Source organism: Poromitra crassiceps (assembly GCF_964638095.1).
Source record: "Poromitra crassiceps genome assembly, chromosome: 5".
NCBI classification, from domain to species: Eukaryota; Metazoa; Chordata; class Actinopteri; order Beryciformes; family Melamphaidae; genus Poromitra; species Poromitra crassiceps.
Window position 1 is genome coordinate 16,073,696 of NC_139642.1, and position 27,852 is coordinate 16,101,547.

General features: G+C 45.5%; 2 protein-coding genes across 2 annotated transcripts in view; both read right to left on the bottom strand.

The window, feature by feature from the left end:
- Positions 1–4,555: 4,555 nt before the first annotated feature.
- On the bottom strand, positions 4,556–18,472 carry LOC310776337 (uncharacterized protein). Its single transcript, XM_083636533.1, has 7 exons — positions 18,288–18,472; positions 16,445–16,634; positions 15,524–15,627; positions 14,634–14,861; positions 13,521–13,581; positions 6,976–7,738; positions 4,556–5,797 (listed from the first exon to the last, which is right to left on the bottom strand). Exons 1-7 carry the CDS (start codon positions 18,393–18,395, stop codon positions 5,026–5,028), a joined length of 2,226 nt encoding a protein of 741 aa, XP_083492659.1. The 5' UTR covers positions 18,396–18,472; the 3' UTR covers positions 4,556–5,025.
- Positions 18,473–21,857: 3,385 nt separating this feature from the next.
- Positions 21,858–27,852, bottom strand: part of exoc3l2b (exocyst complex component 3-like 2b) — a 78,589-nt gene continuing 72,594 nt past the window's right edge. Inside the window, exons 13-16 of the mRNA XM_083637086.1 lie at positions 25,544–25,666; positions 24,865–25,020; positions 23,890–24,011; positions 21,858–23,164 (exon numbers count right to left, since the gene is read on the bottom strand). Coding sequence (XP_083493212.1) covers positions 22,876–23,164; positions 23,890–24,011; positions 24,865–25,020; positions 25,544–25,666 — 690 coding nt within the window. The 3' untranslated portion in view covers positions 21,858–22,875. The remainder of the gene's footprint in view (positions 23,165–23,889; positions 24,012–24,864; positions 25,021–25,543; positions 25,667–27,852) is intronic.

Here is a 27,852-nt window from a genome sequence, read left to right on the forward strand (position 1 = left end):
TCTATCCAGGTTCAGTCTCTCCAGGGCTTGGAGGATTTCACCGGAAGGAGGACCCATATTTCACGTAAGCCCTTGTTCACACAGGACGCCGAACGTAGCAGAGCTGAAGCTTGAGGCAGACACAAGCTGAACTGACGCCTCACCGTTCACACATGAAGCCTTCTCTTTTCCTCTCAGCACCTTGAACCCGCCCACAACTCCCATTGACTTCATGCCTGGCAACTTCACTCTTGGAAAATAGGCGTGAATGCTGAACGATGGCTTGAGCAAGGCGTGAGCGTGGCTTCAGCGCGACACGCGCGCGGCTGGTGTGAACGGCCTCGCCTGTTAACAAGGACGCCTAAATGAAACTTGTGGGTTCAGCGTAGGTTGAGCGTTGCTTCAGCGTATAGTGTGAATGGGGGCATAATGGCATAATGGAAGCTAGAAATAAGGTGGATACTGTTGTAGTCAGTGATCTTTTTTTTACAGCAAATGTATGTGAGCTGAACTTTCATGAATAAATGTGTTTTCTTACAAATAAATAAATAAATACGTAAATTGAAATCTGAACTGATGATTTCAGTGCTGTATTAGGTGAAATTCAGAATGAATGTTTACAATATGTTTTACATGTTTCTGCTTTGATTATTTCATAGATTGAATAAGTAAATAGTTAGAATAGTGTGCATATTTCTTCATTGACTGGCAGAGGTACTTTTGTACGGCACTTTGTAGTCGGAACGTTTTACTGGATTACCATTATAGACTGACAGGTTTCACTACTAGTCTCCTTAGGGGCCAAAATGGCGGAGGCGTAGCTCTGCTGCTGAGCGATCAATTGCAGGTCACTTCTTATCAATTATACGTTCTTTGTCTCTCCTGTCTCAAGTTCAGACCATAGTAGGTTCAGACACCTCCGCTTCAGTTTCAATAGATACAGCTTTGTACTGTTGTTTCCACTCACCTGGCACTGCTGGCCCAGAGCGTCGTGCAGGACAGCAGCGGCCGCCTCCAGCCCAGCCTGCAGGATCAGCTCCGTCTGAGAGGAGAACGTCTGGCTCACGCCCGCCATGGCGCACGCACCGACCGGTCACAGGACCGAGCGAGCCAGAGGCTACCGTTAGTTAGCAGGACCCGCTCGCTCACACCGTGGTGCTCTTATACTGCAGGAGTTGGTTTTGTCTTGTCGAGGGATGATTATTTTGTGTCTCTGCTCCCAAGATGACGCGATGCAGTGTTCACTTCCGGGTCACGAACAATCCTGCCGGATGTGTTCCACAGCTTTGTCGCCTTCAAAATAAAAGGTCATAAAAGGTCACTGACTACTTCAGCTACCGTTTCTGTCACTCCTACCAATCAACTAATTGTAGTAACAAATTAAGGCCGCTAGTTATGTCTCAAGAATATATATATATATATATATATTTTTTTTCTTTTTTTTCATTACTACTGCATACACTAGCCTGACTCCACCAGACGGGGGCGGCATTGTTCCACAAATTCACAAGGATGTCGTTTGTGAAACAGAATGTGAAGCAAACTCATCAATCTGGCAGCGTCAGGTTAGCATACACAGTATAAAAAACACAAATCTCTGCTTCTTTTCATGGTGATTATGAATTGAGGGACTGGGTCCCACACAGGGGGCAATGATCACAATAAAGATGTTTGGCTAATGATGAAATGTGTGTGAAATCTATTTTGTTGGTAACAAGTGTTCTTTGTTTTGTGTTTCATGATGCCAGTTAGATTTGGTTAGGTCAGAGCTATGGAATATTAGATCATTCATCTTTGCTCACTATACCCCAGCCTTTCTAACCCTCAGCTGTGCACAACTACAGGTTATTATGAACTGCTGGGCAGGGAGGGAATTTCATCATTTTAGGGGCAAGGCCATTTGGCACAATTTGTTTAGGGCACAAGGCCACATACCAGTTCACAAAGGTCATTGCTCTATTGACATTGTGAAGAGCGATTTTTCTGAAATGTGTGTTAAAATGAGCTCTTTTCATTTCTTTGGTTAGGGACAGATACACAACATATAACATTTGTCAAAAACATCTGTTGTCATGTATCACGACATTTATAGCCTGAGCTCATTTGCAATGCCTGTCCCTAGATCCAATTCATTCTTATTAATGACACATCCTTTGCATACATTAAACTGAGACCACTGATGCTTTTAAAGCAACTGACAGTAGCAGGCTGGTAGCAGGGCACTGCCAAGGTGGCCTTAGGGATCTCAGGGCGTCACGGCCAAAGGGAGGGGCAACGGAGGCCATGGCCTCCATGTAATTCCCACCCCGCTACTGAGGCTTCCAAGAATTCAAATATTGTCTCTCAAACTGAGGTGGTGGGCTATTGGGGAGTTTCTAACTTTAAATGTTTTTCTTCTTCTTTGGACCACACATAGGTTTTATCCAGCCCGTCAGGTGGAAAGCTTGCATCTTCAAAAAGTTAACTTGTTCAGGATTTAGAAAAACAAATTGACATCTTCACAAGTTTCTAAACATCATCCTGGGTTATGAGTGTCTCCTGGGCCAGAGGGTATAAACATCATCCTGGCCTGGGTTATGAGTGTCTCCTGGGCCAGAGGGTATAGAGGAAACTTTCACTTCAGAAACAATAATAAACAAATAAATTCAGGACAGGTCGCCAATGAATAATAATTGGCTTGCCTGGTTAAATAAATAGGCCCTAGATAAACATCAGGTACGCTTGGAGGCCGAGGCAGCTTGCTGAAATTAGTTTGCTAAAGCCAGGGCAACATGCCTTAATGGTTAATAAAAAAACAAATTCTTGAAGATCTTCCATCGACCTCCAAGAGCAGATGAATTTAAGATTTTCCAAAATAATTTTGCCAATGCAATGGTTCCAATCCAAAGTAAATTTTCCATTTTGTGGAAAGAAACTCCACAATAATATTTGACAGTTTTTTGTTTTTACATCAAAATTACCGCTTATAAACATTTGTTCATTACCCAGGAAAGCCGATTGGCGTTTAAACTTTTATATCGCATCTCAACCTGTTTGGCTGCCCTCCTGGAGCGGGCTCTGTTCCCCCTCCCTCCTACCTGAGCAGTTTGCTCACATGGCTGCCCAGTGTCAGGCCAGCCAAAACAAAATGGAAACTTCTGGTTCAAACTTTCAAAATAATGTCATTTAAATAAAAAGTAAATAGCCTATTGATGCACGTTGGAGGAGAAAAAGGTATTTCAACGAACGAAGCAGCAAACCTTGTACCAAAATACCTTGTGATCGTGATGTTAAGATTGCATAATGTGAAACTGTGGCTGTAAACAGGGGTGTTGTAGTAAATACAGAATACAGTGTAAACTAACTAAGGTGAGTTGTTTACCCACCTTGTTTCCCCTCATTGATCTGAAAATAGGTGAGTAAACTCTCACTCTCATTTCAAAAAGGTGGGTTAGGTAAACAGCGTTTACCCTCCACTATGTTCCTGGCTGTAAAGCATTACTCAAAATTAATATTACAATAAGGGTTTATTTTGAAAGCCCCTAAAGTGGATAACCTACTTACATTCTGGCTGACTTGACGCCTGATGCTCATGCACGAAATGGGGGAGAGACGCTTTTTTCTGTTGGCATATTACGTCATTTGGGTTCCATTGGACACAATGTAAAGACATTTTAAAGTAATTAACGGTTATGAAAAAGACATTTCAGCCTGTGGGTATCCCTGAATTGCGCCAGAAAAGAAGCGGCAAACACATTAAATCGAGAGAAGAACAAGATTGTGCGGAAAATAGACAGTACATATAGGCGTCAAGTCAGTCAGAATGTAAGTAGGTCATCCGCTTTAGGGCTTTCAAAATAAAACCCCTTGTAACGTTAACATTGTTAATTTTGAGTAATGCTTTACAGCCACAGTTGCAATCCATAATGTAATCTTAACATCACGAGTATTTTGATACAAGGTTTGCTGCTTCGTTTGCTTAAACCTTTTCTCCTCCAACATACATGAGTAAGGCTATTTACTTGTTTAAATGACATTACTTTGAAAGTTTTAACCATAAGTTTCTATTTTGTTTTGGCTGGCCTGACGCTGGGCTTGGGCAGCCGTATGAGAAGGGAGCGGGTTGAGAGTGCGATCTAAAAGTTTAAAAGACGATGCTGATGCTGCCCCCTGCTGCTTTCCTGGGTAACAAATGAACGTTTACTTTATAAGTGGTACATTTGATGTAAAAAAAAAAAAATGGTAAAGGGGCTTTAGATGTTGTATGTAGATTGTTTCTGAGGTGTATGTCTTTTACACCATCTGTTCACACTGTATGTGAGGTCCTGCTGTCCCTGTATTCAGTATGAGAGTCATCACTTTATCTGCGTCCATGTTACCAAGACTTGCTGGTACATTAATAATTCTCTGTCTGAATTGACTTTAATACAGGAGGAAAAAGCAATGGAAACCAACCAACACTGACTGAATGCAGTTGTATATCATCGGCGTTATTCAGCGAAGTCAATGGACAAAACACGAGTTACCATTTAAACCAAACATTAAAAAATAAAAAATAAACATGAACTCTTAAAGCAATATCACACTACATGGAGGTTATTCTGCACTTTGTCATGAACACCAGAATGAAAACACATTGAACACATTGTGACGATTCAACATCAGGTCCTGCTTCAAAGCAACAAAGTATCCTGGGTCTGCTGTCATTTTGCATTCCATTCTTTGTTTACACTCCAATTAGGATCTCTTCTAAATCGTCTCCCATATGTTCTCGATCAATAATGCTATTTTGTGAAATTCTGTTCCAACAGTCAACTGAAAACCACAGCAGCAGGATCTGATGTGTTCACCAACGTGTTCAATGTCCGTTTCCAGTCAAATGAACGGGAGGTAAACATTTGAACACTACAAATTCATCCAGCAGCATCTGATCTTGGTGAGGACGGAGGTTTTCATGTCAGTCAAGAGCCCACTAAACCCCATGTTAAGAGACTAAGTGGAATATCGCTTTAACAGGGACGCTTTAACAATTATTTAAAATATCGAAGGCTGTCGTGTGTTTGCAGATCACTCGGTCCACTGAAAAACGTTCTTCTGTTTCCTGCGTTTGGCGGCGGCGGCACCGAACGACTTGTCGGCACAGTTGTGCTTCTTGAGCTGCCGGGAGTCCGAGAAGCCTAGTCCGCAACGTTCGCACGAGTACAGCTTCACCCCGGTGTGGATCTGCATGTGCGACTTCAGCTGGTTGGACTGCCGGAACTTCAGGCTGCACACCTCGCACTCGTAGGGTTTCTCCCCGGTGTGCACCCGCAAGTGTCGGTGGTAGTTCTGCGGCGTGCGGAACTCCTTGCCGCACTGCTCGCACTTGTGCGGTTTGACGCCGGTGTGCAGCAGCTGGTGCTGCTTGAGCTGGCTCATCAGGAGGAAACCCCGCTCGCAGACGTCGCAGACGTACGGCCGCTCGCCGGTGTGCTGCCGCATGTGGTACATGTACAGGTGCTTCAGGTGGAAGGCCTTGTCGCACAGCTCGCAGGTGAACTCCTTGTTTTCGGCGTGGCACTTCTCGTGCGTCTTCAGAGAGTTGCCGGTGCAGAAGCTCTTCAGGCAGACGGTGCAGCTGAAGGGCCTGGGGCCCGTGGGGTTTCGTCTGCCGCCGCCTCTGCTGCGGGAGACCACCCCGCCGCCCTCGTGGATCAGCCGCTGGTGCTTCAGCAGCTGGCAGTTGTAGAAGAAGGTCTTGCCGCACAGGTCGCACATGAACGGCTTCTCCACGCCGTGGACCAGCATGTGGGTCTTCAGCGCCCAGGTTCCTGAGAACCTCTCTCCACACTTCTCACACCTGACATGAGATGAAACCATAAAGGGTGCAATAAGTAAGAGGTTACTGCCCTGAACCATGAAATGACATTAAATCATCAGATCAATACGCAAGGACTCAATGACTATTTGACCAGATACTGAGATTTCTTCGCCTGGTAACACCATCCTGATCACGTAACTTCACATTCTGTTTTGCTCCACGGCTCAGTGTGGACGTCTAAGCTGCTGACACCAAGCTCAGCGGGGCGGGAGCACTCGCCTTGACAGACAAATTCCTTCAGCCAATCAGCATCGGAAGAGCGTCAGAATCACCGTTTGGAAGAACAGCGAAAACGTCTTTTCCGCCAAGGAACACTGCTAGTGCATACTCTAGTTCTTGTTTAATTGTTATTGAGTCTATTTCTGGAATAAGTGCACTTATGGCTGTGTTTACACTGTTGATGTTAACGTTGCCACCAGTTGCTTCAGGAGACGCCATTACTGACGCTCGTATTTCACTTCATCAACTACGATGCAGTCCCCTCGATTGGCCCATTGACATTGTGATTATAGACTGATCCATGGAGCTTAACAGAATGTGAGGTCATGTGACGAGGATGGTCTTAGCAGGCTAGAGATTTCTAGCTTTAAAAACACACTTTGTAGCCTGGACTCTTGCACCAATTGGAGTTTCAAGACACCATACTCAACAAAAGAATCTTAAGGCCCTGTTCGGACTAGGAGGCCAAATCTGATTTGTGAACTTTAATGACCTATTAATGATTCTATCCAGATTGGTTTTATGAGTCTGGACGCTCCAAGTCTGATTTGTGTCACTTGTCCCAAACCACATATGGAGGTCCAGACACACAGATCCGACTTCAACACTTGCCCAAATCAGATATGTGGCAGTGCGGACACACTCCCAAATCAGATTTGGGAAACCAATCAAGATAATGATGATTAATGACTTTAGCAGCAAATCGGATTTGCCTGTAATGTGAACATGGCCTAAGAACATGTTGAGTGGAAATGTGCAAGCACAAAGGATGTATTACAGCATTGTGAGGCTGAGTAAAATAGCAACACCAGTTATCAAGACTAAAATATTTTTAAATATGCAGTATATGAAATAAATGAGAAATTATAAAAATAACTTATAACAACTGAGTGGAATGTGTGAATATGGGGAAAAAACAGCACGTGACTGAATACAACCTGAAGGGTTTCTCTCCGTTGTGGAGGCGCATGTGTCTCTGGAAGTTGTACTTGAGGCCAAAGCTCAGTCCGCAGGTCTGGCAGACGAAGGGCTTCTCCCCGGTGTGGACCACGCGGTGCTGCAGCAGCCCCATCTTACACTTGAACGCCTTCTCGCAGTTGGAGCACTTGAACGGGCGCACGTCCGAGTGCGACCTCTTGTGGACGCGCAGGTTGCTGGCCGTGGTGAACCTCTTGCCACAGGTCAGGCACGGGTAGGGCCTGGCGCCGGTGTGGGCCGTCTGGTGCTCGCGCAGGCTCCGCCTCCGTATGAAGCCTTTGCCGCAGACGTCGCAGATGAACGGCTTCTCCTTGGCGTGCGCCAGCTCGTGGTAGCGCAGCGCGCCCGGCGTGGTGAACGTCTTGTCGCACGAGTGGCACTTCAGGTGCTTCTTGCCCTCGTGCAGGAGGAGGTGGATCTTCAGTTGTCTCGGCAGCTTGAACTTGCGGTCACACTGGTGGCACTCGAGGAGCCGCTCAGGGTTTTGCTCCTGGGCCTCCCTTGCCTGGTGATGCGACAGGTGAGTCCGCAGACTCGTCTCCTTGTAGAAGCCTTTGTCGCAGCGGTCGCACGGGAACGGCTTGCTGTGGCAGACCATGTGCTTCTTCAGCTGGTGCTGCTGGTGATAGCCTTTGTTGCAGAGTTTGCAGAAGACTCGCTTCTGTTTGTACAGCTCTCGTCTCTTCTTCCTCTCCAGCTCCTTCTGGTCTTCATCACTGAGGGCTGTGGAGGCGAGAGCTCCGGTTAAAACCACAGAGGTTGTGAACAAGTCAACTCTCTGCTTGAGTCCCACGTCAGCGTCAAGTCTGGAGGCGCAAGTCTCAAGTCACGTCTCAAGTCTAAATGTTAGGGGTGCTCCAAAAAATCGATTCTGAAAGGATCGCGATTCTTAATGCCACGATTCCTGGATCGATTCCAAACTCCCAAGAATCGATTCTTAAAATCGTAAAAAAAAAAAAAAAAAAAAAAAAAAAAAAAATTTTTACAGTGCACCTGAATGCAACATGCAAGATACCGGCTGAATAAGTGTCCAAATGTTCATGTCATTTGTGTACTGTACTGCCACGGTGCCACCACCTCTTGCACTTAAGAACTCTGGTTAATGTATTCCCCCCAAAATCTATAAATCCTTCTCAAAGTCTACAGATCCCCCCCAGCCTAAAAAACCATCTTATCTGAAGAACATAAGGGGGAATTCCCCCCTAGTTTGCAAAATGAATTTAGGCCCTGACTGTAATACAGAAGTTGAATTTGAAGTTCAGCATGAATACATTTGTCATTTTTTGTCTTATATTTACCTTTGTGTGTTATTGCAATATAAAACTACATAATTGAGAATCGATTCTAGATTCTGGAATCGAGAATCGTTGGAATCGAGAATCGATTCTGGAATCGGATCGTGACCCCAGGAATCGGAATCGGATCAGATCGTGGCTTAGCCGGATCGGAGCACCCCTACTAAATGTAGAACAGCGAGTCAATTCAGAATAAGACTTGATCCTCTGGGGTCTACAAAGTCTTATTTGACAGCAAAATATACTCTATATGTTTCATTGAATATCTCTGGAACGCGATGACCGGATAACCCACTTGGCCGTTCGCACATAGCATCGTAAAGCCTAACAATGGAGAATCGAGTTACTGAAAATTCCTACACTTCCAGCGGTGGAAGTCCGCAGCGATCACACAGCAGACCGTGGTCCCCTCTCTTAAAACAGACGGTTATTCATTTTCACCAACATCAGATTTTATGTTTATGTTATGTTTAGATGCTACTTGCAAGTGGTGTGTTTTGCTGCAAGTGGTGTGTTTGCTGGACATTAATACTCTTCTATGAATGACTCTGCAGTTAGTTGTTGCTGAGGCTATAACGTTACTGTGGCTCATCTAAGAATTTGTTCATAACCCTGACGTCAGCAAATGCAAAACAACCAGTAAATCAACAAACAGTAGACTTTACTTCGTAATTAAAATGGTCTCCAAGTATCCAAGAAGCTCCTTTTTTCTTAGATGACAGCATATAATATCAAAGGTTATTATGAGATCATACTTCATATAGCCTAGTTGAACTTGCAATTGCAAACCGTATAACTGTGTGAGTTATATTTACTTATTGCACAGACATGAATGTGTATTTTTCTTTCACTCTAAATTTCATCACTTTTTTTGAGGTGGTAAAGCAGGAAGTAAAGCAGCAGACCTAACGAATCACGATTAATGATGGTTCCATTCCATGTACAGTAGGTGCTCCAGTGCCAGGGCTCTCGTTAATGTTATCGGTTACATCTGCTGGACTTCCTGCTTTACCACCTCAAAACAGCTGCTGTGAAAAGGGCCTATAGCACCTCAAAAACAGCTTCCTGTTTCACGGTGAATAATGCATCGCCATGGCAACAGCGTTTGATGTAAACTCAAAAGCTTCACAAAAGATCTTTAAAGAATATAAACAATGCATGGTTAATCAGGCGACCAGCCACCTATTTGAGCTAAGAATGCTTACAAGAGAGCACAACAGCCAATGACAAAGCACAGTGATCGGCAATCTGGGAACCCAGAGTCTATTTCAGCGCGTAAATAGACTCTGGGACAGCCGTACCTTTTATTTAGGCTTCCTGTACTGCACAGATCTTCCACTTCCGCGCAGCGGTGCCTTTTACAAACATATATTGCGTAGCTTTTATTTTGAAAGATAAACGTCAAAATTCTGATATATTCACTAGCGTTCACTATATATATATATATATATATATATATATATATATATATATATATATATATATATATATATATTATATATATATATATTCACTAGCGTTCGGGACCGGAACTCTTATATTCGCCGGTACAACAACAGAGCGGCACTGCGCGGAGGAGGAAGTCCCGGGTGGAAGATTTGCGCTGTACAGGAAGCCTAAAAAAAAAAAGGTACAGCTGTCCCAGATTCTATTTACGTGCCGGAATAGACTCTGGGTTCCCAGTTTGAGTGATCGGCAAATTGCTGTATGCATCGCGATATTGAAAAATTGTGACAAATTGGCCCACGAATAGACATTAGGGTTTAATCCCGGGAAGCGGGATTCCCGGGAAATCCCGACTGGACCATTTCCCGTTTCCCGGGAAAATACAATAGCGGGAAACGGGAAAAAATGAATTTAAAGTCCCTGGAAACCAGAAATATTTCTTTATTATTTAGCATTTTGAGTTAATCACATCACAGGACCCTATGTTAATAAGCCACCAGCCAAATTTGAACGATGATGAACGTCGCAAAGTATATAAATTTAGGTTTGACAGCCATGGCAAAACTCATGAGATTTCATTATTTTTTAGAGTGTATTTTTCCCGCGGAATGTGTGGGCGTGTCCCATCTACAGCAGGGAAATTTCTGTCTCGGAGAGCGCGAGAGAGAGGGGGGAGGGAAACGGAGAAAGAGAGATGAGTGCACACACCGTGTGTGTGTGTGTGTGTTCGCGTGTGTGTTCGCGCGTTGCTCCGCGGCTCTGTCTCTCTCTCTCTCTCTCTCTCTCTCTCTCTAGAGAGAGAGAGAGAGAGAGAGAGAGAGGTGTCGGGTTTCAGGCCATTCTCTGAGTGTGTGTGTTCGCGCGTTGCTCCGCGGCTCTGTCTCTCTCTAGAGAGAGAGAGAGAGAGAGAGAGAGAGAGAGAGAGAGAGAGAGAGAGAATGGCCTGAAACCCGACACCTGGCAGACGGCACACAGAGGAGACGGACAGCAAGGGAGCGCTGTCACTGGGGGCAAAGAACGGACTTGCCATAGGTGGGTGCGGATTGCGCGCGTGTACAAAGGTTATATAGAGCTTATGACGTCATAAGCTCCTGCGTTTTAGCACCTCACGCACTGCTGTCTTCAATGAGGAAGTACTTTTTAGAATCTTGTAGAAAAGTGGCGATTTTAAGGCTTTGGGTTGAAAGTAATGTATAATAATTTCGGAGGCACAAAATTACTAACATAAGACCCTAAATAACATAGTTAGAACGTTTTTGTGGATTTTGGTTTCCAGGGACTTTAAGAAAATAGCTGTACAGCCTATTGTAGCGTAAATAAAATTGCGTAATGACCATTACTGCAGTTAATACGGTAATTCGTCCACACAGCCCACACCAACCTGTTGAGTGAGTCACACACTGAGAGCATCTCTCAACAATGCACCACGCTCATGGATGTATTAAAAGAACACCACGCTCACCACGCTGATGGATTCCACCACGATGTCTTCTGGTAAATGGTAAATGGCCTGCATTTATATAGCGCTTTTATCCAAAGCGCTTTACAATCAGTAGGTACATTCACCCATTCATACACCGATGGCGGCAGGCTGCCACGCAGGGTGCTGGCACACCATCAGGAGCAATTTGGGGTTCAGTATCTTGCCCAAGGACACTTCGACATGCAGACTGGAGGAGCCGGGAATCGAACCACCGACCTCTTTCATCCAAAGCGATTAGTGACGACCCGCTCTACCTCCTGAGCTTCTGCTGCCATGCCTGCCAGTAGTTTTGCGTGGAGATACTTTACAAACAACCAAAACAACGAGGATGCCACATGTCACCTCTGTGAGCGAGTGATAAGATGTGGAGGACGATCAACAAGCGGGTTGCTGCGACATTTGCAGTCGGTCGCAGCACCATAAAACCCCAGAAACCCCGCAAGTGAAGCATACAGTACTTAACACCAAAAGCCTTGGTGGCCGAAATACTGTCAGAAATGGCAGCATATGACGGATTCTTAAAGCCGTGAATTTTGCACAAGCGGTGCAGGCCGTGATTGTTTGCACTAGTTTATTGATTCAATTGCACTTGAACAATGAATGTCACTTGGAAAGTAAATGAAATTGTTTGGCTATTATAGAAAGGCTGCTGAACGCTATCAGAATATGGAATCCATCTCAGCTTAATTGAAACACGCAAAATAACTTGCTTTAACGAATTTCATTTTTTTATTGTCCAATATCACTTCCCAAATTAAGTGCTGTAACGAATTCCGTTTATTTATTGTCAAATAACATTTCCATGAGGCTGTTCTTATCAGCAGACGATCACATGCAATGAACACGGCATTTCATATGACGTTTTTATCTTAAATTATGTTTGTTAACATAAATTCATTCTTTTTTTTAATCCTATAATAAGAATGAAAATAATTATTGATATCAGCAAATAAGACACTACAGCATCAAATTAGCAACCCATAGATTTATTAAAAAAAAGAGAAAAAAAGGCGATTTCCCGGGATTTTTCTTCATTTCCCGTTTCCCGCTATGCCTCATTTTCGGGAAAAATATGAAACCCTAATAGACATCTCGGGCCCTATCGTTGCATCGGCGCAGTTTCTAGGCCGAGCGGCAGGCGCAGATCAAAGCAGTGGGCGTGGACAGGCGCACTTGATATCGTAGTGCTGGCGCTAGATGCAGCCCAAAGCATTACAACCACGCCTTTTAGGCGTAAAATTATGCACTGTCATGCTCATTGGATAAGTGCAATAAACGAATGGCACGCTTGCCTTTTTAGCTCCAATTCCACTGGTCCCGCAAAACCAGACGAAACCCAAGCCTCTGATCCCCCCCCCCCCCCCCCCACCTCCCTTCATCCCGTCTGTCTCCATATATCGGCTATTATTCCATATTATGATGCTTCTCAAACCAATCTAACTGCAGTTTAAATACTGCAAGCATGTAAATACGCTACACTATAGCAATATCAAAGTGAAAATAATGTTCTATGCATCAGCTAGAAAAATATAGCCTATTAGATTGGTGAAAGTTTGTCCAGAAAGATATCATTTTCTCTCGCCTGCTGCAGGAAGGATGATGCACATAAATATAGCCTACATTATGTCAAGTCATTGCATAAATGTGTTTTTATTGTAAAACTAAATGTGAAATAGGGCCAAGTTATTGGAGGGACATCACAGTATAGCAGATGCCATTAGAAGCGCGTTCCGAAGCGCGTTCCGCTGTTACTTCTCTAAATCACGTTAACTCGACAAGGGGTATATATAGGCCCAGGAGGACATATATGTTTCACATAGGGTGGTGTTTTCATTTCGATGTTTTATTTGGTCCAATATTGAAATGTTGACAATGGCAGGCTGTGTTACCATTACACATTAATTTAGAACTACCTTTTATATCTATTTTGGCTCATTTGGTTGCTATTTAGTAGCGAAATGGAGAAACACAATGCATGCTGGGAACTCAGAGAGAGAGAGAGAGAAGGGTGACAGAGAAGAGGCAGTGAAGGCACAGAATAGGCCTGCTTTTCAAAAGCGCAAAGCGCTAAATGTACGCCAGGTCCCAAGATATCACTAGGCTGGTATTTAGCGCCGACACGCCCACTTTGGGACTGCGCCACGCCCATTCGGCCTAAAGCGCATTTGGCAGCCTAAAGCCTATTGCTATCTTGCCGAAACAGGCGCAAGGCACGTTTTTTTGCGGTTAAGGCCCGTAATAGCGCCGATGGCCTGTGGGAGAATAGAGCCCCTCATCTCACCTGCTTGACCTGGACTGAGTGGGTCTTCTTCAGGATCCTCTTCACCGTTGATCTCTACTTTCTGGAAAATACATTGAGGGAAACGTCATTGCAGTGATTCTCTATTATGAGATTTTAATCGGCGTCAAGATTTTTTACTTATTGGCCTTTTCTGCATTGTTTTATTCTCTGTGAGGAACCTTGTAACTCAGGTTGGATATAGAGCATTGGATATTCTGTTGTATGTAGTTTAGATCATACTGTATATTAGGGGTGTCACAATATATCGTCCCACGAAATTTCGCGATAGTAAAACGTCACGATATGTATCGTTGAGATGAAATCTCATATCGTGATTTTTTTTTTTTTTTTTTTTTCCAAAAATAGTCAAAGAAACGTCTTTGTTTGTTGAAGTTCAATGTGTGGAAAGTAGTTCAGTTGAACAAGTCTCTGAAGAGACACATGAGAAGTTATACAGGAGAGAAACCATTCAATTGAGTTTCTGGCAAAACTGTTTACTTGACAGGAAAAACTGAAGATGCATAAAAAATAGACTAAGAAAAGTCTTGTTGTTTGAGTTTGAAGAAAAACTGAAGATGCATAATGAGAATTTATACTGCTGAGAAACCTTTTAGTTCAAAGTAAATCTAAGTGACGGTGTAACTCATTCTATTTCAAGATAAGCCTTATCTCCAATCTCATGTTTTTTCTAGTTGTTATTGTAATAACAATTTCCCACAACAGCATGTTTTGTATTTGTGCATTTCAAATAAAATACTACTTTTCCAGTCATATATTGTCATTATTCAAGTTTAAAAAAATATTGTTAAAATCGTATCGTATCGTATCGTTATCGTGAACCCAGTATCGTGATACGTATCGTATCGTGAACTGAGTGTATCGTGACACCCCTACTGTATATACATACTGTATATATGATCAGTTATTAGCTGTGGCCAGCAGCTCTAGAAGTCACTCAGTTGGTTGGTTGGTCCACCAAAAAATGTTGGTCCACAAAATAAATGTCAAATTTCACAATGGAGTGGATGATGTCAGGGGCCACAAATATTGTGAATTTGTGCTCGTTTAATCTTAAGAGAAATAAAACTTTTGAATCTTAAATGTTGAACATACGACAATCTCGGGGCTGGGGCTGGATGTGGCCTGACTGGCAGCCCCAGAGAGATCTGCGGGGTCCACGCCGGGGAGCACTTGGCTGATATCCAGCAGGGAGATGTAGGGGTTGGGGAGGTCTTGGCTCGTCGGCGGCCAAGTCGGCACCTGGGAGGAGGCGGCGGGGCTGGGGTCATCATCCGCGGGAGTCTGGCTGGGGACCGGCTGGCTGATGATCATCAGAGGAACCTGGCATGGAGCAATAAGGAAGGAATAGAATATATAGGGTACAATTCTCTGCGCAGGATCTAAATAAATGTTTCAAATGCATTTATTCCTCTAGTAGTCTACTCTTTATAGCTCTATAGTCGATCTTTATTCCAATGTTCTCATTAAGAGATCCGACTTTGCAGCGGGAATATGCCTACGTATAGCCTATTTGTTCGGCATTCAACAGGCGCACGTCATTCAGGGCAAGCTTGGGACGCATTCGTTATTGAAACACAGAGCCGGCCAACAGCAGCTCGCGAGAGAGAGAGTCTGTCTCTACTTACTCTCGCTCTGGTATAGCGGGAAAAAATGCTCTGTTATCTTTACAACCACCCATCCAAAGTACCAAGCAGGCCTGCTTTATTGTACAATCCACATTTTTGTCAAAACTTGTCATTTTCAGTGTGTGGCTTGCTAGCTAGTGTTGTTGTTCTTGTTTTACAGCGGCGGAGACAGAAAGGATTTCCCTTTGCTTCGACTTAAATGGTCTGAGACAATGGCAGAGCTTATCCCCACAGCCTGCTTCCAGTGAGTCAGACTCCTGAGGATATTTACCATTATCCCAATAATGGAAATTCACCAAGATAAAATGATATTTGTATCCCGATAAAAGATCAAATGCGACGTCCTCCCCTTCCTACCTGGGAGCTGCTGCTCCTGGATGCGGCGGAGTTGAGGATGGCCATGGCCAAGGCAGTGGGATCTACCGCCCCCTGGTTGATGTCGAGTGACACAGCGGGGCCGTCTGCACAGAGACAAGACAGACTGTTAGCGCTACTTCTATAACACAGTGAGGCCTTCTGCACAGAGACAACACATAGCGTTAGCTCGGTCTGCACAGAGACAACACATAGCGTTAGCTCTGTCTGCACAGAGACAACACAGCGTTAGCTCTGTCTGCACAGAGACAACACATAGCGTTAGCTCTGTCTGCACAGAGACAACACATAGCGTTAGCTCTGTCTGCACAGAGACAACACATAGCGTTAGCTCTGTCTGCACAGAGACAACACATAGCATTAGCTCGGTCTGCACAGAGACAACACATAGCGTTAGCTCGGTCTGCACAGAGACAACACATAGCGTTAGCTCTGTCTGCACAGAGACAACACATAGCGTTAGCTTGGTCTACACAGAGACAACACATAGCGTTAGCTTGGTCTACACAGAGACAACACATAGCTAGCTCTGTCTGCACAGAGACAACACATACTGTTAGCTCTACTTCTATAATGACAAAAACACTACAAATAACAATGAGCTCTAGGGCAACCATTATTATATGATAAATGATGATACAATTCCTGATGACTAGTATTACCGTTTCAAATTTTAATTATCATTAAAAGCGTGTTTGATTAGCGCACTTTGAAAAATATTGTCCATCATCAATCAAAGTAAGCAACAGTCTCTGAGTTTTCAATATACAACTTCACAACACAAGTCCACAAACCAATGGGTGAGTGGCTACCTCCATTTATACAGTCTACGTTCTGAGTCTATCTGCAGACCTTTCTGGATCACATTCCTCCAGTCCCTCCCTGTCTGGAGGCTGAACTCACCCGGCTGTTTGATCTTGTAGACGGTCTGCGTCCCGCTCTGCCCCCTGGTCTTGGACTTCAGCTGGTCTTCCAGCCGGCCCTTCAGGACCTGGTTCTCCCTCTCCAGAGGCAGGTACAGCTCTCTGAACACACGGCTGATTTTGAGGATCGCCTCCCGGACCATCAGGTCCAGAACACTGCTGAGCTGAGGCTGAGGAGAAAGCACAGGGACAGAGGAAAGAATTTACCCGCAGCAGTCAAGTAACGCATCATCATTATGGTTAATCTACATTGGGTGCATTTCTATCGACTAGAATAGATTATCAGGCCGCTATGCTACGCGGCCTGATAATCTAGTTTGGTGGGACTCCGGCCTCTTCTTGTGTGTGTTGTTGTTGTTGTTGTGGTTGTGTTGTTTTTGTAAGGAACTGGCGCCTCGGGGGTTAATGTCATATGAGCTGGCGCCTTGGAGGTTAATGTGGTCAGGATTGGCATGTAATGTAACGGGTCAGCCCGATGTCACGTTTTGTGAAAACAAAACATGACGCAAATCGTGACTAACAGACCCCGCCGTCTCTGTCCGCCTGTGTGGACTGCGATGGTATTGCATGTGGGCCGCCAAATCATTTGCAAAACATTACGATCTTAGTTAAAACATGTAATTATTATGTATGAGAATGCATTTCTCCATTGTTGAATGATGGGGGTACGGTGGCGCAGTCGGTAGCGCTGTCGCCTCACAGTTAGAAGGTCCTGAGTTCGATTCTCGCCTGGGACACTGTGAGCGCTGTGGTTGTGTTCCCCCCCATATCTTCAGTGCCTACTGCCCAGGTGGGTTATCTCGTCGTAAGGGCCTTTCTCTCTCTGTGTGGAGTTTGCATGTTCTCCCCGTACCCCCCAGGGGGTTCCTCCGTATATAACCCCTCCACTAAAAAAAACATGCAGAAGATCAGATCGTCATCGTCATCCGACCAGTGACGACAACATCCGAAGTTGGTCCCCGGGCGCTGTACGAGAAAGCGACCACTGCTCCTGGCCTGCCCCTCGGAGGAAAGGACATGCCTGGATGGGTTAAATGCAGAGGACACTTTTCACCGGCCACCGTCAGCATGAGTGTGTTGTGGCCGCATGCATGTATTGTGGTGTTCGTGTGACAATAAAAGACGGGCTTGTCTGTTACGAGAGAGATACCATTATTTAATTTGTAATCAATTATTTGTTCATTAGCTTATTGCAGACAGACCCTCACTTTTAGCTTCTGTGTGGTGCTGATAGACAGCTGCTTTTAGTGTTACAATAAAAAGTGCTCATCCTCCGTAGTGTTTGCGGTCAGATGTGAGCCACAAACATGTTTGAGATTTTCAAGTGGGCCATGAGTCGACTCGGAACAGGTTGGGAACTGCTGTTTAATTCATTCATATTAATTTGCTGTATTGGGAAGAAGAGGACTAATATTTTCAATAGATCATACAGACTGTTGTGATCCTTCTGTGTTGTTTTATCATCTATCTATCTAGTTATCTATCTATCCATCTATCTATCTATCTATCTATCAATCTACTCCTATACCTATCTCTGTAATTTCTAGAAAAACAACTTTTTGTTCAAATTGTGTTCATCGGTTTCACAGCGCCATCTGCCATCTACAGTCAATGGTTGAAACGTGGAATTACAACCATAGACACAAAATAAATAAAACGGGAACTTGCGAAGCCGGAAGTGACAGCGGGATGTCCCTCCGGTGTTTGCTCCCCTCTCCTCCCCTCCGTCTGTGTGTAGAAAGTTCCTCTCTCCTGTCTTCAGACACCTCCGCTTCAGTTTCAGTAGAAACATGTTTCTACTGCTTTCTAATGCTTGCACTCACCTGCCACTGGTGGCCCAGAGCGTCGTGCAGGACAGCACCCGCCGCCTCCAGTCCAGCCTGCAAGATCAGCTCCGTCTGAGAGGAGAACGTCCGGCTCGCGCCCGCCATGACGCGCACACCGACCGATCAGGAGGTTTACCGAGCCAGAGGCGGACTACCGTTACCAGGACCCGCTCACTGTGTCGTTATAACGTTACAGGCGGAGGAGGACAGAACACACACGGGGCGATGATTATCTTGTGTCTCTCTGCTTCCAAGATGTCACGCTGCTGTGTTCACATCCGGGTCACGACGAATCGTGCCGGATGTGTTCTACAGTTTATTCGCCTTCAAAATAAAAGCTCATAAACTAGCTCGAGTTCTTCTTCGAGCTTTATTGGCGGCTGAAAAATAGTGGAATTGCTGCACTACCGCCACCAACTGGTATGGAGGGTGGACCAGAATGTCTGTAGTATTATTATTAATAATAATATGAAATTAGTTACTCTGAAGATACTGAAATAGGATTCAATAACACTAATTTTATTTTGTAGGCTACAGATAGATATTTTTTGTACAACTAGGCATCTCGTGCGCTAAGCGTGCTCGATTTATAGGCTCGCCGAGCTGGACTTGCAGCTCACATACGCAGCTCGACCGCTGTGCGGGCTCACCTGCTCTAATGACATCACTGATGACATCACCATTGCTCTTATGACATCACTGTTGACATCACATCCGGGACCAAATTTAAACGGAGAACATTGCCCACATGCTCCCTTTTATAATAGATATCTATTAGGGACTGTCTTGGTAGGCTATAACTATCGGCCTTAAGAAAGATATGAGTGGAAGCATTATTATTTAAGACTAGAGAGATGTAGCCTATACCGCGCTTCACTGAGCCCCGCGGAACCCCTCGCCTTATTAGGTGAGCTATTAATAAAAGAAAAAACACACTGTGATCTGATTGTTTTATTGTCATATCAGCTGATCTATGTAGGCTACAGTCTAAAGGCAGATTCATACATCCACATTTACAACAGAAACCGCAGAATAGAATAAAATAGAATAGAATGTTTATGTGGGTGTTTTAAAAACAGCTGTATTTGTGTTGTTTGATTCCAGAGATGACAAACGAGCACTCATTCAGTTAAAATGACAATCTGATCATCAGTTTACCTTCAAAAACTCAAGTTAATTTTCTAATAATAATAATATAGCAGAACATTTTTTATTTTTTTCCTTAGTACTTCTGATGTAATAAACTTCTGATCCAGAGAGATTTTCATTATTTGAATTTGGAAGTAAGGAAAGACAAGACAAGACAAGACACTTAGAGATCTGAACTGGTTTCTGTCCTGATGTAACCGAGTGTTGAAAATGACACAGTTTTCTGTTGTGTTTTCATGGTATGAACTAAACGCCCCGATGTGGTGTTGAAAATGACACGTTTTAGAGAGCACTGCCATGTGAATATAAAGCAGAGCTGCATCGGATTACAACTGTTCATCTGCCAGACAGCTGGAGTTCCTCTTCGGGAGGAACTGGGCGGGCTGCGACGGGACAAGTCAGGACTCGCCCGTTTGCCATCACACCCTCAGTTCCCAGAGGAATTGCGGGTGTAACAGGCACTTAAAAGATCCAGAAAATCCCCCAAATCCAGTCAAACAGCAAGACGCTGGAGTCACTATAGGGCATGTGTCCATATAGTGTATTTTCCTGGCACGGAAGACGCTGGTATCATTTTACCACTTTGTTTTTGGCTCCATCATCAGGATAATAATATGCCTTCAGCAGAAACTGGAGATTTGATGAAGACTTGATGCCAAAATGTCAGAAGTGTGACCCAGTCAGCTTTGCTCGAGTCACAAGTCAGTCTCAAGTCCCAAGTCTACAACAGTACATTTCAATTTAATATCTTGAAGAAAGCTACAGGGCTTTTCAATGAAATGTGGTTTTGATAGGATCAAAACTTGGCAAGAGAATCATGAGTCTATCATCAGTATATCATTCCATACAAATTCAGAAAGCAGAATTTTCATTTCAGTCGTCTGCTGGAACAAATCTCATCACTTTCAATCCAAGTCATTTACACAAACACACAAGATCTCAAGTCAAGACCTCAGATTGAACCCGAGTCAAGTCTTCTCTTTATGCATCAAGTCAAGTCTCAAGCAATTCAAACCGACTCGAGTCTTCTGATGTCATGTGGCTCAAGTCCCTGATGAAACCGAAATAAAAAATACTGGTGACCTGGAGTCTCTGGCTGTTGTTCAGTCCATCAAAGCCACCAAAGAGTGACCCATCTCACTTTCTATGCATCTCCGTTTCCGTTCTTCTGTTCCAGACACATACCACAATGTTCCACTGCAAAAGGCACGATGAATCACCCAGACAGCCATATTCAACTCTGTCCCATGCTCCTCATCACACCAAGCGTTTAACTATCCCAATAATCACTCCTTTAAATACAAAGATACAATCAGCATAGTAGAGAATCAGATAATCAACACCATCTAGTACCTTAGATTGAGATTTGTCTTTTTTCGCTCTCTTTTTTTTTTTTAAACATGTGCAACAATAAAACTACAATCTTCCAGTTTCAGTCGTGAAGCGTTCCGCTGTCCCGCTCCTAAATCCCCGCAGTCCTCTAAGCTCAGGCCAGTTTACGGCACGAGGGACAGCCTCGCCAGATCCTGCAGACTGATCATGTCTTTGGTGGAAACTCCAGACTAAATCTTATGTTTATGCCAAAAAGGCTTTGCTAGATTATCAAACTAAATTCTATGTTTGCGCCAAAAAGGCTCGCTAGATGATCGCACAAGGACCGGGGAGTGTCTTTGGTTGGACACTGGATTCATGCTGTTTACGTCCAAAGAGGCAAAGTTCCCCAGCCCAGTAGTCCATGGCTGGAAGTTCTCAGTCCAAGCTGAAGTCTAGAGCCTGTGTGAGGGCCAAAGGAGAGAACATGTACACAGCAGCTAAACAGTCTGGTGGATGCTGAAGCCCAAAAGGTGGCAACACAACATGGACTCACAACAGTTCAGGTTGGCAGTCAAAACGGAAAATATAGAGTGTGTGTGTGTGAGTGAGTGAGTGTGTGTGTGTGAGTGTGTGTGTGTGTGTGTGTGTGTGTGTGTGTGTGTGTGTGTGTGTGTGTGTGTGTGTGTGTGTGTGCGCGTGTGCGCGCGCGTATGCGTGCGTGTCAGTGTCTGTGTGCTTATCTGCAGTCTGCTGAGAGTGATGGCCGAAATGTCCAACCAATTATAGACTTCATTTTTAGTCAGTTTTTATCCTTAAATTCTGGTGCTGCGTCTTTATTCTGTTCCCATAATTCCTATAATTCTCTCTTCAGTTCTTTTCTTTCTCCTTGTTCTCCTCAGAAAACGTCAGATGTCTTCCCGCAGATGGTGAGAGCTCAGGGGACACCTCGGCACTCCGAAATACCGGCATTCCGACAAAATTGAGATCTGTCTCGCCATTGCGAAAGAACCCTCCCCCAGACCCTAACCCTAAACCTAACCTCTCCCACCCGCCACGCCTAAGCCTAACCTCCCCCAGAACCTAACCTCTCGGCGAAACATTTTTTGGAGATAAAAAGGGCCGCCTCTCCGAAAGCATAGAAGTCAATGATCGGAATGCCGACACTTCGGAATGGCGAGCTAACCCCGAGAGCCCATTGGGTCCTCCCGCAGATGGTGAGAGCTGATTGGGTCCTCCCGCAGATGGTGAGAGCTGATTGGGTCCTCCCGCAGATGGTGAGAGCTGATTGGGTCCTCCCGCAGATGGTGAGAGCTGATTGGGGGGGTTAACAGTCCGTCAAACGAGCACTGCTCTTCCAACTTCAAATCAAAGATGGCACCGTAGCTAGAGAAGGCCAAATATATCAATAAAGTTTCATCGTATCTTGTATTATATTTAGCAAACTGTCTTCCCACGTCGCTGCTAGCTGAAAACACAGAGGGGTTTGGTAGATTCACAACCTTCACTCCTTCCCATTGTCCTCTTCTCGCTCCACTTTACCTTCCCATTCATTTCCCCCTCTCTCTCTCTCTCTGTCTCTCTCTCTCTCTTTCTGTCTCCTACTCAGGAGATTCAGTAGCTCTCATGGTGCTTTCCTAGAGCTCAGAAAAGTTCAGACCACATGACCCTGACCGACAAATCACAACAAAAGGATGAAGCGGCGGGCTGTCCAATCAAAAGAGGGAAAAGGGTTTGACAGTAAAAGGCAAAAACAACAAGCAGAATGAAAATGAGAAGGTATCAGTAGTAGCCGCTATACTGCAACTAGCAAACTAGCGCTTTTGATTGTCAGCACTAAATGCGGGTCAGTTGCAGTCGGCATCAGCGTTTCACAAAACAAAACAGGAATCACATGCAGCCTTCGGCTTAGAGGAGGTGGTCTGGGTTTTGGTGGATAGGGGTTCTGGTCTTAGAGGAGGTCGTCTGGGTTTTGGTGGATAGGGGTTCTGGTCTTTGAGGAGGTGGTCTGGGTTTTGGTGGATGGAGGATCCTGGTCTTAGAGGAGGTGGTCTGGGTTTTGGTGGACGGGGGTCCTGGTCTTAGAGGAGGTGGTCTGGGTTTTGGTGGATGGAGGATCCTGGTCTTAGAGGAGGTCGTCTGGGTTTTGGTGGATGGCGGTTCTGGTCTTGCGTCGGGGGCGTAGCGCGGTGAAGCAGGAGGAGGCGGTGAGGGCGATGCGGCTCAGGCCCACGTTCAGGCAGTGCACCTCAGAGGTCACCGGCACCTCGGAGAACAGGGCGTGGTCCCGGGTCAGCCGGGCGGGGCCGCCGCCGTCGCTGTTCTCGATGTCCTTGACGATGTTGAGGATCTCCTGCCGCTCGGCCTGTCGAGTCATACCCCGGATGTTCAAAATGGCCGACACGTGCTTCTTCCTGGATACAAACAGAGGGAAGAGAGAGAGAGAGATACTGTAGATAGAATTAAAAGAACTAGAAATTCACACACTTTGCGCGCTCACTTCCTGGGTAGGGACTCTGGAGATGATGTGCCATGACGGGCACACTTTGTTTGGTGTGACCAAACTCATTAGGTCATTAGCCTACGCAGAACAGTTAGCTGCATAGATCGGTTAGTGTTATAAAGTCTTTTCCAGGGAAAGTAGCTCTTTGCTGCTCAGAAAGTCACAGGAAGTTGCCAGATGATGTCACATGATCATTTGAATATCAACAAGGCTGCACTTGTTATGCTTTACGCCACGGCGTAGTCCTTTATTATTTATTTATATATATTGATTATTTATTTTAAAGTGTGCCAACTAGACTTCCCCTAAAAACAAAGAAACCAGTTTGTTGTGCTTTTTAACAAGCAGAGCAGTGTGTAGGCCTGCAGGTCTGGACAGGGAGTGGCCTGCAGTGTGAACGGGGCCTTGGCCTGGACAGGGAGTGGGTTGCAGTGTGAACGGGGCCCTGGCCTGGACAGGGAGTGGGTTGCAGTGTGAACGGGGCCTTGGTCTGGACAGGGAGTGGCCTGCAGTGTGAACGGGGCCTTGGCCTGGACAGGGAGTGGCCTGCAGTGTGAACGGGGCCTTGGCCTGGACAGGGAGTGGCCTGCAGTGTGAACGGGGCCTTGGCCTGGACAGGGAGTGGGTTTTTGTTACCTGACATCAGGAAACTCTCGAACCAGAACGCCCACCTCCATCTGGATGGAAGGAACGTCCTCTAACTGGATAATCTCTGAGATATGAGACAGAGCGCTGTCCAACCAGCTGGAGGGAGACTCCTGAGAGAGAGAGGGAGGGAGGGAGAGAGAGAGAGAGACAGAGAGGGAGAGGGAAACAGAGAGATGGAGGGAGAGCGGGAGACAGAGAGGGAGAGAGCGGGAGCGAAGTTGGGTTTCTAATTATTCAATATGTACAGAAAGCATGCAAGCACGTCACAGGCAGATTGGATCCACTAGAGGGAGCTCCAACCTGTGAATCTATAAAAAATCTAAACAAAAATATCCAGAGCCTGCATGCACATTCATGTTGGTTATTCTGCATGTGGGCTTCTACCAAGCCAAACAGCAGCAACTGTGTGAGCAGATAAGCCAGGAAAAATGATGTCCACGTGATTTAATATCAATAACAAGAGAATAATTGAGTTATAATTTAATCTAAACCCCAATCATCACTTTTAAAACATGGAAAAAGGAGTTACAGCTGGACAAAACTCATTGACATCAGTGAACACTGAGTGCAAAAATGCACTGTCAAAATGTTAAGGCCAAACTTTCTAGATATAAGCATGCTCAGCTTGTGCTTAAAACCACCACATTTGTCACATGACTCAAGTCCTCCTCCTCATATCTCTCTCTCTCTCTCACTCACACACACATGCACACACACACACACACACACACACACACACACATACACACGCACACGTGCACACACACACGTGCACACGCACACGCACACGTACACACACACACACACACACACACACACACACACACACACACACACACACACACACACACACACACACACACACACACACACACACACACACACACACACACACACACACACACACACACACACACACACACACACACACACACACACACACACACACACACACACACTGACCAGGTCCTTGAAGAGGACTTTGATCTGTCTGCCTTCGTCCCTCAGCCGTGCGGCCATCCTCTTCCTCATCTTCAGCGAGGTGCAGATGATTCTGCCTCGCATGACGGAGCGCAGGTACTCCATCACCACACGCCTGTGCACCTCCCCTACCAGGAGCTGCAGGAGGGGAGGGAGAGAGGGAGGGAGAGAGGGAGGAGGGGAGGGAGGGAGGGAGAGAGGGAGGGAGAGAGGGAGGAGGGGAGGGAGGGAGGGAGAGAGAGAGGGAGGGAGGGAGGGAGGGAGGGAGGGAGAGAGGGAGGGAGGGAGGGAGGGAGGGAGGGAGGGAGGGAGGGAGGGAGGGAGGGAGAGAGACAAATGAGCATCACAGTAAAGGTCCTTACACAACAGGGCCGTTTTTTTCCCTGTGCGATTAATTTGCACGTCAAAGAAATTTGTCAAACCCTTCAGAATTCAGCTCACAATTTTCTGCTGTTTATTCATGTCGCTCTCGGTGTGTAAAAGCATTAAATAAACAAACTGTTTCTGTGTACACATACTTGCTACACGTGTGTGTGTGTGTGTGTGTGTGTGTGTGTGTGTGTGTGTGTGTGTGTGTGTGCGTGCGTGCGTGCGTGCGTGCGTGTGTGTGCGTATGTGTGTGTGTGTGTGTGTGTGTGTGTGTGTGTGCGCGTGTGTGTACCTGATAGGGCGGGCTGTCCATCCTGTGATATTTCTTGAAGTGTTCTTTGATCAGAGCTTCGATCTGCTCGTACGGCTCCATGTTCGACAGCCACTTCCTCTTCACCAGCCGGTCGAAGAACGGCTGAGGAAGAGAGAGACCAGAGAGGTTAGTTAAAGGCAGACTACTGGATATAGGATGTTGTCGGTTGCTGTACGTAAACACAGCATTCAAAGTAGTGATGACGAGTAGTGATGACGAGTAGTGATGACGTTCGGGAACAATCCGAGTCTATTGTACGGCCCTTTGGTACGAACGAAGGGAATCGAGTCCTACTTGAGAGGAGAGCCGTTCTTTTTTTATCGTTTCACTAGCCTGGTTAAAACCGTCTGGATCCGTGAAGTGAACTCACATTCTGTTTCGTTCTGCGGTTCCATCTGGACTCAGCGCTGTGCACAGTCAGTTCAGTGGGTGGGAGTACTTGCCTTGACAGACAACTCCTTCAGCCAATCAGCATCGCCAAATCCAGTCCTTCCTTCAGCCAATCAGCGTCGGATCCAGTCAAATCCAAATCCACTCGGAAAGAAAACATATTTTCCGCCGAGAAACTCCGCTGGTGCATACTGCTGTTCTTGTTTAATTGTTGTTATTGAGTCTATTTCTGCAATAAGAGCACTTAAGGTTGTGTTGACTCTACTAACATTGATGTTACTGCTCGAGCCGCAAAGCCATGGGAGCAGCCATTGCTGTTTTGCCAGTGGCGTTCTTGATTGGCTGTTACGATGTCAACTACGAGGCAGCTCCCTGATTGGCCTGTACACTTTATAGTTTCTTAAAATGCCCCGCCCCCGGCTGGAGGCCAGACGGAACCGCAGAAGGAAACAGGAAGTGAGTCCACGGATCCGGATGGATTTAACCAGGCTAAAAGTTCACTCTCTGCTAAGTCAGTCCAATGAGCAGGATAGGTGCACTCATAATTACTACCACACTGTAACTGACCCAATTGGGTGGACTCAGCAGTGTGTGTGTGTGTGTGTGTGTGTGTGTGTGTGTGTGAGTGCATCAAACACACACACACACACACACACACACACACACACACACACACACACACACACACACACACACACACACACACACACACACACACACACAGCACAGAGCAAGCACTCTGCACACAGCAGAGGAGAAAGAGAGAGAGAACTGAATCACATAAACACACAGCGATCCTCGTCCCAGGTCGGTGAATGTAATTTGACGACCTATGGGAACGGACTGGTACACTCTGCGCTGTTATTGGCTGGGGGCTACACACCCCCACGTGCCCCACAGCACCAAAGCCTGCTGCCCAGAAACGTCCCGACCGCAGCAAAACAATACAAAAATAACCACAACAAAACAATAAGACAATAACCACAACAAAACAATAAGACAATAAGGGTCTGTGCAGATAAATACACCAGCATAAGTGATGATTGAGAGGGATTCCTTTTTTACGAGTCTACATTGTTGTTGTTGTTTTAGGAAAATGCTGCCTCTGTGTGCCTTTAAGTTCCACTTCCTACATGGAAATTCCACACAAAGACGTTCAGAGTTGGATGATGAACTTGGAAACACTGAGACATTGTTTGCCGTCTTCCATGTTCTGACACGGTGACCTTTAACCTCAACATGGGGGAAACCTCATTGTGCCAATCAACGGTATAGAAAACGTGCACACACACACACACATGCAGCAGGTTTGTGATGCACCAGACTGACCGTCATCACTCACATCTGTTTCAATGAGGTTTGTTCAATTCGCTTCGTAAGCTGCAGGTTGGACAGGTTTGTTTATTCGTTTGTCCTGGCTTCCAGGTTTGATTTTCTCACTGTTTGTCGGTTTTCTCTAGCAGAGAGGTCAGAGTTTTTCCCACAGCGTAGCCCCCCTCCCTCCACTGAGAGCAGGGACTGTAGGATAGGGTATATAGCAGGGCTATTCAACTGGCGGATTTACAATTAAACCTCATTTACTTATTACACCCGCCTGGGTGTTTTTCAGATGTGAGCTAGGTAAAGTGAGCTAAACAAGTCAGATCCACTATAAATGTTTTTCAGGAGATGCTGTGATGTAGCCACAAGAAAGGTGCAATATTAATGTTCTTCAGGAGATGTGTGATGTAGCTAGCTAGGTTCGAAACAAGAAATATGGTTGAAAGTTTTCCTTTCTTGCTGCAGGGGTTACGGTGGCGCAGTCGGTAGCGCTGTCGCCTCACAGCTAGAAGGTCCTGAGTTTGATTCTTGCCTGGGATGCTGTGGGCGCTGGGGTTGTGTTCCCCCCCATATTTTCA